The sequence below is a fragment of the Euprymna scolopes genome, chromosome 6 (genome assembly GCF_053919585.1).
Source record: "Euprymna scolopes isolate OS-2025 chromosome 6, ASM5391958v1, whole genome shotgun sequence".
Taxonomy (NCBI): domain Eukaryota; kingdom Metazoa; phylum Mollusca; class Cephalopoda; order Sepiida; family Sepiolidae; genus Euprymna; species Euprymna scolopes.
The window spans coordinates 120,615,869-120,632,653 of NC_136487.1; the positions used below are offsets into that span (position 1 = coordinate 120,615,869).

General features: G+C 30.2%; 1 protein-coding gene across 9 annotated transcripts in view; it reads left to right on the forward strand.

Annotated features, from left to right (window-relative positions):
• LOC145277918 (ubiquitin carboxyl-terminal hydrolase 25-like) overlaps window positions 1-10,334 on the forward strand; it is a 148,272-nt gene extending 137,938 nt beyond the window's left edge. For all 9 annotated transcript variants that reach the window (XM_080129983.1, XM_080129977.1, XM_080129980.1 and 6 more), the window contains 4 exons: window positions 1,192-1,271; window positions 5,553-5,682; window positions 7,628-7,814; window positions 10,035-10,334. In XM_080129983.1, the coding sequence (XP_079986109.1) occupies window positions 1,192-1,271; window positions 5,553-5,682; window positions 7,628-7,814; window positions 10,035-10,327 (690 nt within the window). In that variant the 3' untranslated portion in view covers window positions 10,328-10,334. The remainder of the gene's footprint in view (window positions 1-1,191; window positions 1,272-5,552; window positions 5,683-7,627; window positions 7,815-10,034) is intronic.
• The last annotated feature ends 6,451 nt before the right edge of the window (window positions 10,335-16,785 follow it).

Sequence of the window (16,785 nt, forward strand, 5' to 3'; positions counted from 1 at the left end):
TTTGACAGAAATTTGGCTTGAGATTTTTTTTTGTTTTTTATGGAAAAATACTTTTTTTTTTTTTTTCACTCCAATACTTTTTAAATTGTTTTTGTTGATTTTTGCGACACATCACATATCTAAGAAAGTTGTTTGAACTTTGTATAGGTCTTTATTTTCAATTGCATCTTTGGAAAAAGAGATGAAAAAAATATATATATATATTGTATTATTCTATTATTTGAACTATTATTTTCATTTTGGTTGTTTTTTATTCACGTTTTTCATAATTTAGTTTGCAACCTTCAAATATGTAACATTTTCAATAACAGTGTTCTTCATACATATGTGCAGTGTTCATACAGGTTTTTTATTCTCTTCATCACTTCTATACAATGAGTGCCTGTTTTTTTTTTTTTTTTTTTTCTAGTGGTTATTGATCGTCTCATCTATTTAACTTGAACAAATGAAACTTCATGCAGAAAAGACACAAGGAGACGTTTGCTGAATTTTCTTCAGGGTTTTACTTGGAGAGAATGGCTTTAGGAGATAGACTAATGTTATTTTATTTAGTTATTTACTTCATAAACTAACTTAAGAAATGAGTGATGCAGATGGACAGACATCGGTAACATTTGGCTTATATTATTCTACATTATAGACCTCCCCGAGAGACTTATATGATAACTTTAGTTTTCTTTTGCTTGAAAATGTGTCTATGGTGTTTGACCTGTTGCTCCCTGCCTTATCACCCATCTTTCGCTCAACCCTGGTAACGATTCTGTTTTACGCATCTGAATTATCATCATACACTCAATGTGACCCTTGGCAAAATTCACACTTAATTGTAACTGACTTAGGGTCACTAATATCTAGCAAATGCATCTTTTTTGAACTTAGAAATCCATGTCTAATACAAAAGTCTATATGAAATTTCCAATTGCACCCATCAATCATGACAAGTGTAGATATCCCTGAAAAGTTACATCAACTGAAATATTGTTTAAATAACCAAGATTAGAATCGTAGTCTGAATTATATAAATTATCAATTTCCTTATCTCCAAAATTCCCAAACATTTATATTATAGATATAACTTGGAACGTTTTGTGTTATTTTTCATTGTTTTTGCTGCGACATTCAAAATGATTTGAATACAAATGTAGTATTTTAGTATTATAATGACAGTAAAATCTTTTTCTATCGTTGCAGGCTTGGCATGAACGATATCATAGATTCCGGTGTGCTGTTCATCATTTCAACAAAGGTGTAAAGCTTTATCATCAGAGTTGGTTAGTATTTGTAGAGATATCACCCATGGTGTGTTTCTTTATGTATAGACATATTTTTGCTTGTTAACTTGAATATTTTATTGCAAAACTAACATCATATGTACATGAAAAGAAAACGACAAACAATATAGAATATCCGTAATATTGAGATTCTTCACACTACTTTTCTCATCTTGAGTGTCATTTTGTACCATGATTTGATCGGTGTAACCTCAGACTTCCTTTAGGTGTATCTTGTCAAATTCAAGAACCTTTCTGTCGGCACTTAAAGATACAATTGCGAATTACTTAAAACTTCTACTCTGTCATGGCTGACGAAACCTTGTAGATTAAATAAAGGGTTGTTTGAAATTCCATGCAGATTTCAGAGTATGACAGAAAGATTTCCCTAGTTCGACAAGATTCATCTAAAGAAGGTCAAAGGTTACATCGGCCGAAACATTGTGAAAAATGACACTGGTCAGAAGAATGCAAATAATCCTCATCTCAAAAATTTAGAAACATGTGCGATGTATGTTCCCAAACAACAAATTGTACAAATAGCAAGGAAAGTAGAAACTGGGCCTTAGGTTTACTTTCAACATCCTCCTAAATCTCACTTCGCTTATTTTGTTCTTTAGTCCTCACATTCCTTGAGTGATGTTTTTGACAAAGAGAGAAAAATTGCTGTTTTCTCGGTTTGTTTTTGAACTTGAAGTAGTCTTTTCTTGTTCTTTTTTTTTTTCTTTTTTTTTTTTTTAAGTTCTTTACATTAAGTGGCTTCATGCCTTGTCTGGATCGATTTTCATGAAAAATAAGTATCACTATCAGATGGGTACCAGTCATGTAGACATCACAAGGAATCGGAGAGTTAAAATACTTGAAGCAACTGAGATTATAAAAACTCTTAAATCTTCATATGAAGGCAAATCACTATCAACCAAGCTCAAACTCCTGTCCCATCGCCGCAATGTTGCATCCCTGTGCCTGTTTTACAAATACGTACTTTCAAAGAATGTCCTCTGGCAAACTCATAGCATTTGTGCCCCCTCGACGTAAATATCCCTGACTAACCTGGCAAACAGCAAAATCTCACCCCTACATGTAGAGATCCCTAGATGCCAGAAAACCTTTTACTCTAATAGTTTCTTCCCTCAAACTGTTAGACTTTGGGATTCCTTCACCATCTCCTGCTTCCTTAACTATACTGACATGTAGAAATTTAAATGTGAACAGACATCTCTCTGCTCGGTTCCCTACATATTGTCACTGTAGATAGAGTTCCAAATAGTAGCCCCTATGTCCAAACTAGCCTGGATGTCCGGTGTTGCCCAGGTGTTTGGAGGTGTGTTGAGAAGGAAAAAAATAGTGGTAGTAGGCAGGCAGGCTCGAACCCGTACCACAAAGGAAGAAAAAATGTGAAAAAAAAGTGATGTCTTTGCCGTTGCATCCATTGCCAAACCAGAGGTGGCAAAGGTTTAAATTAAAGCTAGTCAATCGAAAAGAGGGAATGATTTTTGAAAATATTGGTGAAAAAAAGCCCCCCCCCCCTCCTTGTAGAAAAGTGCCCAGTTGAGGGTGAAGGAATTCATGTTTTTAGCCAATTTTTTTATATTTGTCGTCCAAAGGATCGAGCTTCAAAGCAATACCGATCTTGTGAAAATCAGTCGCCAAAACAAGTTTTAAAAAAATGTACGTGCTTGTGCATAAGCGGATATCTAAAAAATAGAAATACATTTGATGCAAAAACACTAGTATGTACTTACGTGTCATGTTTAAATGAGTAAAAATTTCCAAAATTATGAAAAATGATCACGTAGAATATCAGCTAGAACTATTTTTTTACAAAAAAAAAAAAGAAAAAAAAAGCAAACGAAAAAAGCATAACTATTCTTGATCTGCCATTTTCTAATTTGAAATGGTGGAATGTAATAAAAAGTGAGGGCGATAAGTCAGTTTGTCGTGGACTAGAAGAAATTTTATTTTTGGCTTTGGAAATTTTTTCTTAAAGAATCTCACAGGTCCGAATAATAGTAATTTCTGTAGATTGAATAAAATGAAATAAACATACCTTTTTATACATATTGGCAATTCAAGAATTAAAATTATTTCGTCAAATTGATAGACTAGTTATTTCCCCTGGATTCTGAGAACTCTTCAAAATTAGCCAATATGATCAAATTGAATTATTCGATAGATTTTATTTTTACTTGTAATTATTTTTGTACTTGATCATTTTTTTTTTTTTTTTTTTGTAATTTCGATATAACAATTATGCAATCATGTTTTTCACTTAAAATTTTTATTTTTTTAGGTATCCACTTATAGTGTACAAGCACCATTTTATTAAATGCTGAAAAGCATGTTCACAAATCCTGATGTATGATTATTAGTTGCCCAGTTAAGAACTTAGGCATAACTAGCAGGGCACCCAGTGTTGCCTGTTCGTAAAATATAATTTAATTTATGCAGATTTCGTATTTATTATTATAGAGCCAATTCTCTATTGATTATTATATTGTACGGAATATATAATAGTGATTTCAAAAGTAGAAAAAAAAATGATTTGGGTGTCATCAACTAGAATCGAAACCAAATCATATAGCGCTCCAGCCTTAGTTCTTACCATTTGAGCTATCGTCAGATGGATAAGAAATACTTAAAAATTAACCGACTTTTGCGTATAGATGTATATTTTTGTTCATGCATACAAATAACTTTCAGTCAACTTACACTTGCCAAGTTCATTTTTTTTTTTTTTCAATTTTGCACCATAGCAGCTATTTTTATGAACTAGAAACCCATAAAAGAATGGTCCACAAAAAACGCAATCATTTATTCCACTTTATGCACATCTGCGACATTGTGTCTTAGAATAGATGCACTTTGACAGACAGACAAACATAGTTTTATAAATTGGATTCAGCAGTAGTGAGTGAGGCAAAGCAATTCAATAATGAAAGGATTATACAATGTATGTGTGTGATCAGTCATTTGTTCAGTCTTTAGAGACAATGGACACCCCTGTAAGGATGCTTGTACATGTAATTATGAAGAAAGGGTTGTTCGATCTGCAACTACATCTTTTGTGAATCAACACTGCTTCATTTCAGTGGCAAGGAAAAATCTAGGACAACTGGAAACAATGCAGATATAAACGGAGAGCATTTACACCTCATGTTCCCAAATGGTCACCCATTTTAGTGTGCATATATACAACATGATCATGTTGGTACCTGTTTGTGTTTTGATTACTGAAGTTAACCGACATTGAGCTTGGTCAGTACTTAAGTTCAAGTATATTGTTAACATGAACTAAAAACCAATATTTTTTTCAAAGGTGCTCAATACGTGCATAAAGTTTATAAATAAATAAAATGTGGGTAGTCTACGCAGATCGATCAACATCATATCGATATTTCCATGTCGCCATCAGGACTCTAAATGAATCTCACAGTCTGAAAATAATTTTAGAATCTAAAATGCTAAAAATTCATTTTTGACTGCAAGTTATTTTTTCCAATGTTTTTTAATATATATGTGCATAAAAGTATACCTATGGACATGTGGGTTTCTGGCTTTTTAGTCTCCATCAGCAATGGTCAGGATCGAACTCATGACATCAGTATCCGCATTTGGATATTTAGCAGATGTACCACTGTCAATTACCACTTTAAGCATGTTTTTTTTATCGCTTATAAAGTTAAGATTTCGTTATTGGCTTTTTTTTTAGCAATATTAACAATAACAATATATAATTACAAAAGCATTAATCATGATATACATGGTGACCCAAAAAAAAACCCAGAAACTAAATGGGGGCCATCTAGAACATATGCTGTAGAACGGAGAAAAAAAGGCCAAAGACCCTAGTGTTTTGATGTGATGTTTTGAATATAATAAACTAGTTATGACCAAAGTTTCATTTCATTCAGACAAAACACTAAGAAATGGGGTCTAATTATAGTTGGGCCCTGTTTTTTTTTGGGGGGGGGGGTCAGAAAATGGGGTTTAAATGGAGCATTTTCATTGATCAAAACTGACTAATTCTTTCATTTAAACATTTATCTGCCAAATTATTTTATTACAATGTCTGAATGCATAGCTATCAAGATGGCATTTTGGATCATTGAGTTAACTGCTGGAGCTGATGCAAAATTATTTTAAAAATTGCATTGAATCGTTGAAGATGCATTAAAAAAAATAGTTTACATTTAGTTATAAATTATATTGTGTTTGATTTAAGATATATCAATTTAACTAAACTTTGAAATTTCTTCATATTTTGTTTTCTATTTTCAGCTATAAACCCGCCATGAACTCGCTACGGAATGCTTATATTCTTAATACAGATCTGATCAAATCCCCGTTGTATGAAGCAAGTGGTTTGAATGAAGAATTATTAAGACTTTATCGAAGAAAATGTTTATTGGTTTGTAGTATTTGTGTATTTAATGGCATACAAAATCCTTTAAGCAGAATAATTAGTGCTTGTTTATATTAGTGATCTTTTAAACAAACCCATTTCAGGTGAAAACCTTATTACATACTTACGTTTCATGTTGAAATTAGTATAAACGCCAGAACTTCCAAAAATTATCCAGCAGAAAAATAATTACAAGTAAAAAATAGAATTTATCAAAGTTTTATTGTACGATTTTAATGTAGAGTTGTGTGGCCAATTCAGTATGGCAAACTGACTTACCTCCCTTGATTTAAATTGAATTTTTTAAGGTCCTTCATTTTTAAAATCATAAACAGAACATAATTGTGGATGATGATTTGGTAAAAATATGTCTAGCACATCTACTGAGTCTTTTTTCTAAATTTTTATACTGATTTCAATGTAGCACATAAGTATGTAATGTTTTCAAATGCATTGGTTTAAAAGATTACCAATCTATACTAATACCAAAAAACGTATTTTTTTATTTTTATTATCTTTACAATTGAATTCATGTAATGGTTGTATTATTCTCCTCTTTGATTTTTATATTCATACTAGCAGGGCAGGTGAGGAGACACGGCCTTGTCCAGTCGTAAAATACATTTAAATATATTTTAATTCATGCAGATTTCATTTTTATTATTACAAAGCCAATTCTCTATTGAATATTATATTGTACCTAATATATAGTCCTGATTTCAAAAGATAAAAAAAAAAAAAAAAAATTGTACGTATTCGTTTTGGACTGAAATTCTCAAAAAAAAAAAAAAAAATTTCACGTAATTTGATCGAGTATTTTTTTCTTTTTTTTGGTGGGGGGACAGCGGAAAAACACGTTTTTATGACAGCACGCTCAAGATAGCCATGTTTGGATTTTTAGAACACACCACGGGAAGATAACTTGGATTAAAATGCCGACACCTTCCTCCCCATGTTAAATCATAGATTTTCTCCCCAAAGATCGGTATCATAAATTGTTTTTTCGCTGTAAAAAAAAAAAAAAAAAAAAAATTACTTGATCAAATTAAGTGATTTTTTTTGTTTTTTTTTTAGAGAACTTAATTTCTTAACGAGTATGTACAATATAACTGTAGAGATCCCTAGATGTAAAAGATCTTTCTACTCCAATAGTTTCTTCCCCAGAACCGCTAGACTTTGGAATTCCATTCCAGGTCACTGCTTCCCCAACTGCATTGACATGCAGAAGTTCAAGTGCAACATGAACCAACATCTTGCTGCCCAAATCCCTACATAGTACCCCAGTAGTTGTTTCCTCTGATAGTAGCCCCCTACACCAAAGTGGCAATGTGCCTTGTTTGGGGTGAAAATGTAATAAAAAAAAATTTTTTTAAAATAAAACTTTTTTTGATATTTTTTATTTTTAATGTTTTGATTAAACTGTACAAGTACCGTTTTATTGTATCACAACTCATCAGTGTGGCTACAAACACACTACTATGTAGGCAAAATGAATCAGTTAAATTTAAGTTCTGTCTATGATTGTTTACAAAGGATTTTTTGTGAAGCGGTCGACTATATGATGAACACCATGAAAGGTCCCTTACTTTGTAAGGATTTTTACTACAATTTTTTTTTTTTTTTTTTTTCAAATTGTATTTCTTATAGAATATATTATAGAAACTATATATTTTATTTCTACTTTGAAATGTTTTTTTACTATGAGAAAAATACATTCAAAATACAGAATTTTTTTCCCAGTTTTTGTGAAGAAATTACCTGTAAAAAAATTTTTTTAGTTTTTGGTAAAAAAAATACTTGTAAAACCCGTTTCAAAATAAAGAGAAAATACATTTTTATTATAATATCTATATATCTATAAAATTTTATGTTGAATGTGAAGAAAAACTATGGAATCAATGGATATTTCATTTTTTTTTTTTTTTTTTTTTTTTTTTTTTCCATTCTTCAGAATTTGAATGTTTTGACTGCCAAGGAATTTGAGAATAACGCTGATGTGAGTGAAACCTTAAAGCTAATGCACACAGACATCCTTTCAAGTATTGCTGATTTGTCACAAAGCAAACATCCTTCAGACACAAAGGCCGTAGAGTCAATGCGAAATCAATGGTGTACAGTGTTAGGTCAAGATTTTGATGGTAAGCATTATATCATTTCTTTTTTTTGCTTTCACAAACTAAGTCTTTATAGGAATCTTTTAGCAGAATTCCGCTTTTTTGTAAGTTGGAAAAAGTGTAATGGTGCTTAAATTGGCTTTATTGGTGCATGTCTAGAATTCCACCATATCTGAAAAACAGAAATAAAAATCTATGAAGTTCATTGTCTATTTGAAAATGGCGAATTTTCAAGAATTACAATTATTTTATCAAAATTATAGTCTGCATTTACCTCCCTTGGATTTTAAGTCTTCAACATTAAAAAATACAATAAAACTATATTTTGGAGTTTTACTAAATATGTATGACTAAAAATGATGTACAATCATCATCGTTTGACTAATTGCCACTGCTGCTGATTAAAGTAACTTTGACGCAGGCGATCGACTGGGTCCGTCAGCATAAAATATTGTAAAGCAATCTTGTAATAAACAATAAAAAAAATTTATTCAGAAGTTTCGAGAGGTTATTTTTGGCAAATATCTTTTTAAGTCCATACCTAAAAAGATATTTGCTAAAGAAAAGTCACGATTTTTATTAAATATTCACTTTTACATGAGCGGTCTAAGTCTGGCACAAAAATGTTAAAATAAACAATAAAACGACTTTGATCTTTGAAATTTGAAATATTTCGCAAGATATAAATAGTTGTATTTCTATTTTTGTTTACTTTCTGGCTTAAGAGAGAATATTTAAAAAAAAAAAAAAAAAAAAAATTATTTTTTGCAAATATCTTTAGGAATGGAGCTTAAAAGATTTGCCAAAAATAAACTTGACCAAAACTTGAATAAATTCGTTTTATTGTTTATTTTAATACAAGATTTTTTTTTTGTTGACAAACTGAGTAAATCACTCGTGTCGAAGTTGCTTTGACTAACTTAAACCTTAACGACTGAGGCAATTATTTTTTTTTCAATACAATGTGCAAAATAATTGTCTACATCTTTAACTAGATGTACATAAAATCGTGTTTAATTTTAGTTGTGCATACTTAGTAAAACCAAGGCACAACTAATCTAAAAAATAAACTTGTTTTTTTACAAAGATTTTTAACAAAAATAACAGCACACAGAATTGGAAAAAATAATTTTAAGAAAAAAGATATTTTTTGTAAATACTTTTTATATGAATCTAAAAATATATTTGCCAAAAATAGCCTCTCGATTGAAAATTTGCGAGTAAATTCATTTTGTTAATTTTAATAATACCACAACAGATTTTTATCATATTTTGCGCTGACAAACCCAGTAGCTGGTCTGCGGAAAAGCTGCTTTAATAGCAAATTAGCAACAAAAGCAAATAATCATACAATTTAGTTGTACAATTTTAGTAAATCCCTTATGTACGATCAAAATCCGACACTACTAAATTGTTCAATTCAACTCCTACTGATTCAAGCTATTTTACATGTTTCTATATAATAAACAGCAGGAGCAGTCAGTCCTACAATGATCGGGAATACTTTTGGTCGTAAAACCACTATATTTTGATAAATTTTATTTTTATTTGTGATTATTTTTCTATTCTAGAATTTTTTATCATTTTTATTAATTTCAGCATGACATATAAGTACATAAGTGTTTTTAATGCTTGTTAATATAGGTGACAGATTGATTTTTGTAAATGTCATTTTAAGCAAAAACAATACTACGTACATAATTGTCAAGTCGAAAATAGTAATATATCCAAAACTTACGGAAATTCATTGAGTAGAAAGTTATAGTTAAAAGTAATTTTTACAGAAAATTGGGTAAAATTGCATTTTTCTTTAATGTTGTAAAGTAGACGGTGAAAAGTTCACACACGGAGGATATAACTCTGAATATTTTAAATGGCCCATTTATTGCGTACAATATTTGTTTGTAGCGATAGAATTTTTTTTTTTTTTTTTACTAAAAACACAATAGCTGTTCTACTCAATAAATTTTGTAATTTTTGGATATATTACTATTTTCGACATGATAATTAAGTATGCAATTTGTTTTTCTTAAAAAAAACTACATATTTAAAAAATCGATTTGTCAACTGTCTTAACAAGCACCAAGTTTTTTACCTAAAATACATTTGTTTGAAATTGAATTACGAAATTGAATTGTACGAGCACCAAAAAGTGAAAGAAAAAAAAAAATAATTAAGACACCTAGACAACGCTGGATCTGTATAGCTCGTTTTTCATGAGATTTTCTTTTCTCTCTTTTTCAGATTATAAAAGCGAAAAATTGCAAGATTTCTTTTCCAAGTTGTTTGAACCTTCTACAACTCAGCGTAACATTAATGAAGTCAGTTGCCCGTCAGCGTCTGAGTTACAAAACCTACGTGAAAAGTACAATCATGTGATAGATATATGCGCGAAACATGGCTTCTTTGATATGAACACAAATGCTGTAAAAGACTGTACTTTAGAGGATTTAGAAGACGATTCAGAAAAGGCCATGACACCAGAAAGGCGAGATGGAGATCAAGATGGAGTTGAAAACATAACCTCAGAGGCGTAAGCAGAAATAGGGAAAAGAAAGAATTTTAAAAAAATATATGTATGAAAGGCTACAACTTTTTATGCCTACCATTATACTAACGTTTCTAATTACCACCTGTCTTACAACTCTAGCCTGCTACAGGTGTCTACCTAGACTCTTTTTTTACTCTTCCTCTTGCCTTTTCAACCCCACCTTAAAAAGAAAAAAAAAATCAAGAGTGAAGAAAATGTCGAACGCCTGTCCATTCTTCCTGTTTAACAATTATTTTTCATTTGTCTTTTTTATTTTTTAAACTCTATGCATAGTTGCGTTGAAACTATGCATGCAAAAACACATGGTAGCCAGCCTCCTTGTCGTCAGGCGCCGTCTTGCACTGCACTGCTACTACTGCTGCCAAATATATTCAGGGAACACTTTTATTTATTGCTTTTGGCATCAATAATACTGTTTTGATTTATAATTTCTTGCTCTAAATCTTAGCATTTTGTGTATGTATTGGTGAGACATGGGATGGTGTTTCTATGACGTCGATACGGTCATCGTATTCTCACATATACATCCCCAAAAACTAAATGCTTTTCTACCATATATATATATATATATATATATATATATATATATATCCACCTGAAGATCTATATGTAAACATATATCAGTTCAGCAACTTAAAATACCATATGAATTTATCACACCATATATATTTATATATAGATCTTGTTTATTATTATCACTGCTTTTTTTTTTTTTTTTTTTTTGTCGATTCTCGTGTTTGCATAGGGAATAGCATTACAATAACATTGTACATTGAATAAACAGTGGTTCTTTCCAGAATTTCGCCTATATTTAAAACCAAAAATGAAGAAAAATCCGTATAACTTATGTACCCAGAATGAAACAAAAATACCACAGTACAAAAATCACATAAATTGATCAACTAGTTTTATTTTGAAAGAAGAAAATCAAATTTTATGAGTAACAGAAGAGCTGCTGTCTTGTCTGCCATTTTGAAAACAATCTAACAAAAAAAATAAATAAATAAAGGGAGATAATAATCATGTATACTAGATTTAAGTTATAATGCCAACAAATTCCATTAATCACATAAGAATGATTTTCTTTATAAAACTTAAACTATTTGATAAATGTACGTGATTTTGGAAAGATAATATTTTTGTTTGGTTAAAAGTTGATACACCATACAGATTTTTATTCATTTTTGTTTAATATAGGGGGCATCCTAGACAAGAACCTAAACAGTCAATTTAATTAATTCTGCAGAGTTGGAAATAAACGGGTAAATTTGGCTTCTCTATCAGAGACAGATTTGAATCCTATATGAATCTCATTTTAAAATTACTTTGTGGGTTTCTTTATTTCTCAGCATCGTTGGATGAAATTAGCTGTTTATTTAATTGTATCACCTATGCAAATCATTTTACATTTTCTGATTTTCTTTGTTTATTCCCAGCCCCGTGGACTAAATAAACAGTTTATGTAATGATATTACCTTTGCAAACAAGAGTGTCGATATACTATCAGAAATAAATTCCAATATGAATTATATAACAAGTTCACTCTTGATTGCTCGACACAATTTCAAGGTAATATAGTTACATCGATAGTGCAAAAAAAAATATATATATATTGGAATTTCTGACAGTATATCTTGCTGCTTTTTTTTGTCATATTTGTTTGTACAGATAATACCATTAATCGTTAATTTAGAATTTAGTCCATAAGGCTGGTTATAAAGGAAGACGCTTACAAAGTGAAAAATGAGAATCTACAGGATAGTTTGTTTATTCACAGCCCTGTGGACTAAATTAATCTTTTATATAATAGTATTGTCTATGCAAATACGAGTATCAATAAAAAAAAAAAAATTTTTAAGTGATATTGTTGAGAATAATTCCAATGTTTTTTCTCCCCCCCCCCTTTTTCTTTTTTTTTTATGTAAGCACTTTTCTTTATTAGTTTTGATACTACCCCATTGCATGTCTGTACATATTTCAACTATACAATATATATATATACACTCACAACAGAGGACAGAAAGTAACTAAGGATGTGTTTTTTTTTGTTGTTTTTTTTAAGTAGATATTTTTTAAAGAAGTATTTTAAATTTGTTTAGCAATTGTTTTAAAGCAAATTATATATACACAATTATAATTTTATTGACTCTTTATAAGTTTTTTTTATTCTCATTTCTTTTCAATTTTTTTTTTTTTCTACCTGAATATTTTTCTAAAACCCAACTAATGAATCCGGCACCGTTATGGTGATGGGTTGACTGTGGTTTGTGGTGTATTTGTAGCATAGTAACTCATCATCTCTAATAAGCTATCTTCTGCGAAGGTTATCTATGGCTGTGATGTCTCTTCACTGGACAACTGCTGTGGGCCCTCCCTTTCCCCTCTCTACTGTTGTCAAAGATAATAGATGAATTATTTTTAACAGATATACAGAGAACCGGGCATTCAATTTTAAGACAAATTTTCTGTTTAAAGATTTTGGAAATATTTAACCCAAACCAATCCGAAAAGAAAATGTTAGATTGTAGTCAATTTTTTCCCCCTAATTAAATAATTTTTTTATGAAATTTTCTTTTTATCTTTAACTATTATATATTTTCAGTATTTTTTATATTAAATTTGAATCTATTTTATCTTTAACTTCTTTTAGTTAATATTAAATTTTCAATTCTTGTTCAGAGTTTCCCCTATATTAAAACAAAAATTAAAAAAACTGTATGATGTACATACCCATGACATAATGAAAATATCATATTCCAGAAATTAAATAAATTGATCAAGTAGTTCTATTTTTAAATAGGAAAATATTTTATGAATTCCAGAAGAGCAGCTGCCTTGTTCACCACTTTGAAAACATACTAAAAGAAAACAAAGGGAGATAACTCAATAATTCAAACTTGCAAGGTTTACGAATTTCTATTAATTGCTTAAAAATGATTTTCTTTATAAAACGATCAATTCACATGATTTTTGTAATATTTTTGTTTCATTGTGGGTATGTACATCATAGAATTTTTTTTTATTTTTGTTTTTTAATATAATATTGAACAAGAACTTTTTTATTATTAATATTATAATTTATTATATATCTTTTAGTTGTCTTTTTAAAATTATTTTTTTAATTAAATATTAAATTTTTAGCTATTTTATCTCCAACTTAAGTTAATTTTTTGTGTGCGTGTGAAATCTTGAACTGTCTTTTTAAAAATTTTTAATTAAATTTCTTGTACCTATTTCTTGCAACTATAAAAATGTTTTAATGAAATATAAACTTTTTTATCTACAATCATAAAAAGAAACATTTTTTTTTCATTAAATATAATTTTTTTGTTATGTTATTAATTATATCTTTTTATTATTTTGAAGTTTTCTTTTTCAATTTAAACAATCACTGAAAATTCTTTTATAAACATTGGAAATTTGTTTTATGTCTTTCTCGCTCTCATGTGCTACACCTTCAATTTGTTTAGCAGAAATATGTTAAGAAATCATCTTTTTGAATGCATTAAAATGTTAAGCGTAAACAGGTTATTTAGCTGGTGAAGGTATGCGTCTTAATCAATTCTTATTGAAATTGGTTGAATATGGTCATGGGATTTATATCATTTGAAGGATTCAGACTACTTTTCTCATCTTGCATATTATTCTCACATTTCATCTGATGTAATCAACAACCATTTTCAGGTGCATCTTGGCAAACTCTGGAATCTGTAAAGAATTCTGAACAGAACCCTTTATTCAATCCACAGGAGTAGCTTGCTCTCATTCAGTCATGACCGATTAGAAGTTTGAAATAATTTGTGATTGAATTCTTAATATCGTTCGCACTGAATCTTCAACTTACAGAAGATTCACTTAGAACCTGATTATTACCTAGCATTTATATCCGTCATGCCATTGGTCCTTGAACAAAGTCTAAGGTTACCAATGTAACCTCCGACTGGTTGAACAAAATTGGGAACAGTATTCTGAATAATTCGAATGATCCAAATTATCAATCCTCATCTCCAAAATTCTGAAGCATAGTTAAGAGAGTCGGTTTTGGTTGTGACAGAAATGTCACTCATTTATTAATACCGCTGATTTTCTGTGACATGACTATGACATCGATATATGATGTGACATGGCTCTGGATGGTAAACACTTGTAATTGCTGTAGCTGTTGCCTCAAAATCTTGCTGTTACTGTTATTATTTCTTATTGGAGTGCTTACACGAGTTATTACGAGTAGTATTCCCTGAAGTCTGAGTGACAATATTACCTCCTTAGATTTCCAGTACTCTTCACTTTTTTTTCGGTGACCGTTGCAAAACGCTTTACGTTCTCACAACAGCTGTTTGTTTTTTGTTTTTATATCTTTTTCTTGATAATGGTTGTTGATGTTCTCTGGAACTGTGGCCTTGCAGTGGAGGTCTGGATAGTACTTTCCTTTGATTTTTCACTCCTTCATAGCCATTTACAGTGGTCCAAACCAATGCTAATGTATTTTATTTTAGTTTTTTGGAGGGGAAGAACCTCAGATAAGTAGATTTTTCAGTATTTCTCCAGAATTGTCTCCCTATATTAAAAATCAAAAATAAAGAAAAATCTGACAAAATGAAAAAAATCACGTGAAATGATCAAATAATTTTATTGTTAGATAAGAAAATCAAATTCTATGAGTATCCGAGGAGTGATTGTCTCGGTCGGCCACCACTTTGAAAAATTTTCAAGAAACATAACTGAACAATAATTTATATTTACTAGATTTATGTTATAGTGCCTATGAAAAACTGATTTTTCTTACATAAAAATATAATTACTTGAATAATTTATGTGATTTTTGGAATATGATACTTTTGGTTCATCACGGGTATGTACACCATACAGATTTATCTTTTTTAATATAAGGGAATTTTGGAGAACCGATTTTTCTTATCTTACTTGGTAGTTTCAGTTCCCTTGATGCTGTGATGTTCATTCTATGCATTTATTACTATCATTTACTTGCATTTTAATATTTGGGTGCGGTTTTCCATGAATACTATACAGCCACTCCTAAAAATCATCACATACAACTGTAATTATTTAATTCTATTTGTTGCAGAAGTGTTAACATAATAATCTAACATCATCATCATTTTTTTTTTAAATTTATTGTACGTCTATTCATTTAAGGTTACTTTTCCTTTGTCTAGGGAGTCGGGCGCATATATATATATATATATATAAATATCGCAAGCTCACTCTCCAGTCTTCATAGTTCAGTGGGTTAACTGTCTCCAAACCATACTCTGTCCAGTCTTGTCCAGTCATTTGCTTTCAAATTTTCCTTGGCCGGCCAACCTTCTTGCGATCCAACACATCCATTCTTCTGCAATGGTTTATCTGGGAGCGTAACTGATTTGTCCTCAAGACAAACTCTGTTGAGTAAATATAGTACTTCCGACAAATCCTCTTGATTTCACATTGTAGATCCATTTCATCATCAGTCTGTCATTGTGTTGCAGTTGGACGAGAAAGGGACCCGCATTCGCTGTCATATGACCTGATTCGATTCTTGTCCTGAATTCCCTCAACATTAAAAAAACAATACAAAAATCTTTGATGTACACACTTGTCATCGAACAAAAGTATCATCTTCCAAAATCATATAAAATCTTTTTCTTTTTTTTTTTTTTTCTTTTAAGAAATTCAAATTTTTATGAGAAAGAGGATGAGATAACTCAATTTGAATTAAGATCAAAATCAGCCTTGTAATGACTACAGTTTACTATAAATCATTAAAAAATGATTTTTTATATAAAAAAAAAATACTTCAATAATTTATGTGATTTTTAGAATATGACATTTTCGTTCGTCGTACATCATAAAGATTTTTTTTTTTTTTTTTTTTTTTTAATTTATTTTAATTAGGTTGAATTCTGGACAACAACCCCTGATTCTCCTGACACAGCTCAGCTCCTATACAATTTATCTCAGATGTAGAGGGGGACAGCTTGCAATGCCATTAGAGGCAACAGTTCATGAAATTTCACCCATGCTGCTTTCACTCCAATGATAATTGCTAGTCACGCACCAGTCATGTTTTCTTTTTAAGAAATCTGCAACCAAATTATATAGACGAATAATATTGCTGTGTAGGTGAACTTTTAACAAAATTAAAACAAAAACAGAGCGATTGCTACAGTTGGTTTCATGCCCTGTCTGTTTGCATGTGTGTGGCTTTATGTACATTTCAACTGCCCACAGCAGCTTTTAACGTGTTGAGTCACTTAATCGGAGATGTGAAATTTTTTTTTAAAAGGATGTCTACATACTAGAATAATTTTCTGGTATAGTGATAAAGTAAATTTGTGGGGAGTGCTTATGCTTTTGGGGGATTAGGGAAGAATCGTATAATAAATATAATTAAAAGTTTTCTGTGTATAATATATATATATATATGAGGAAGTTTGAATGGTT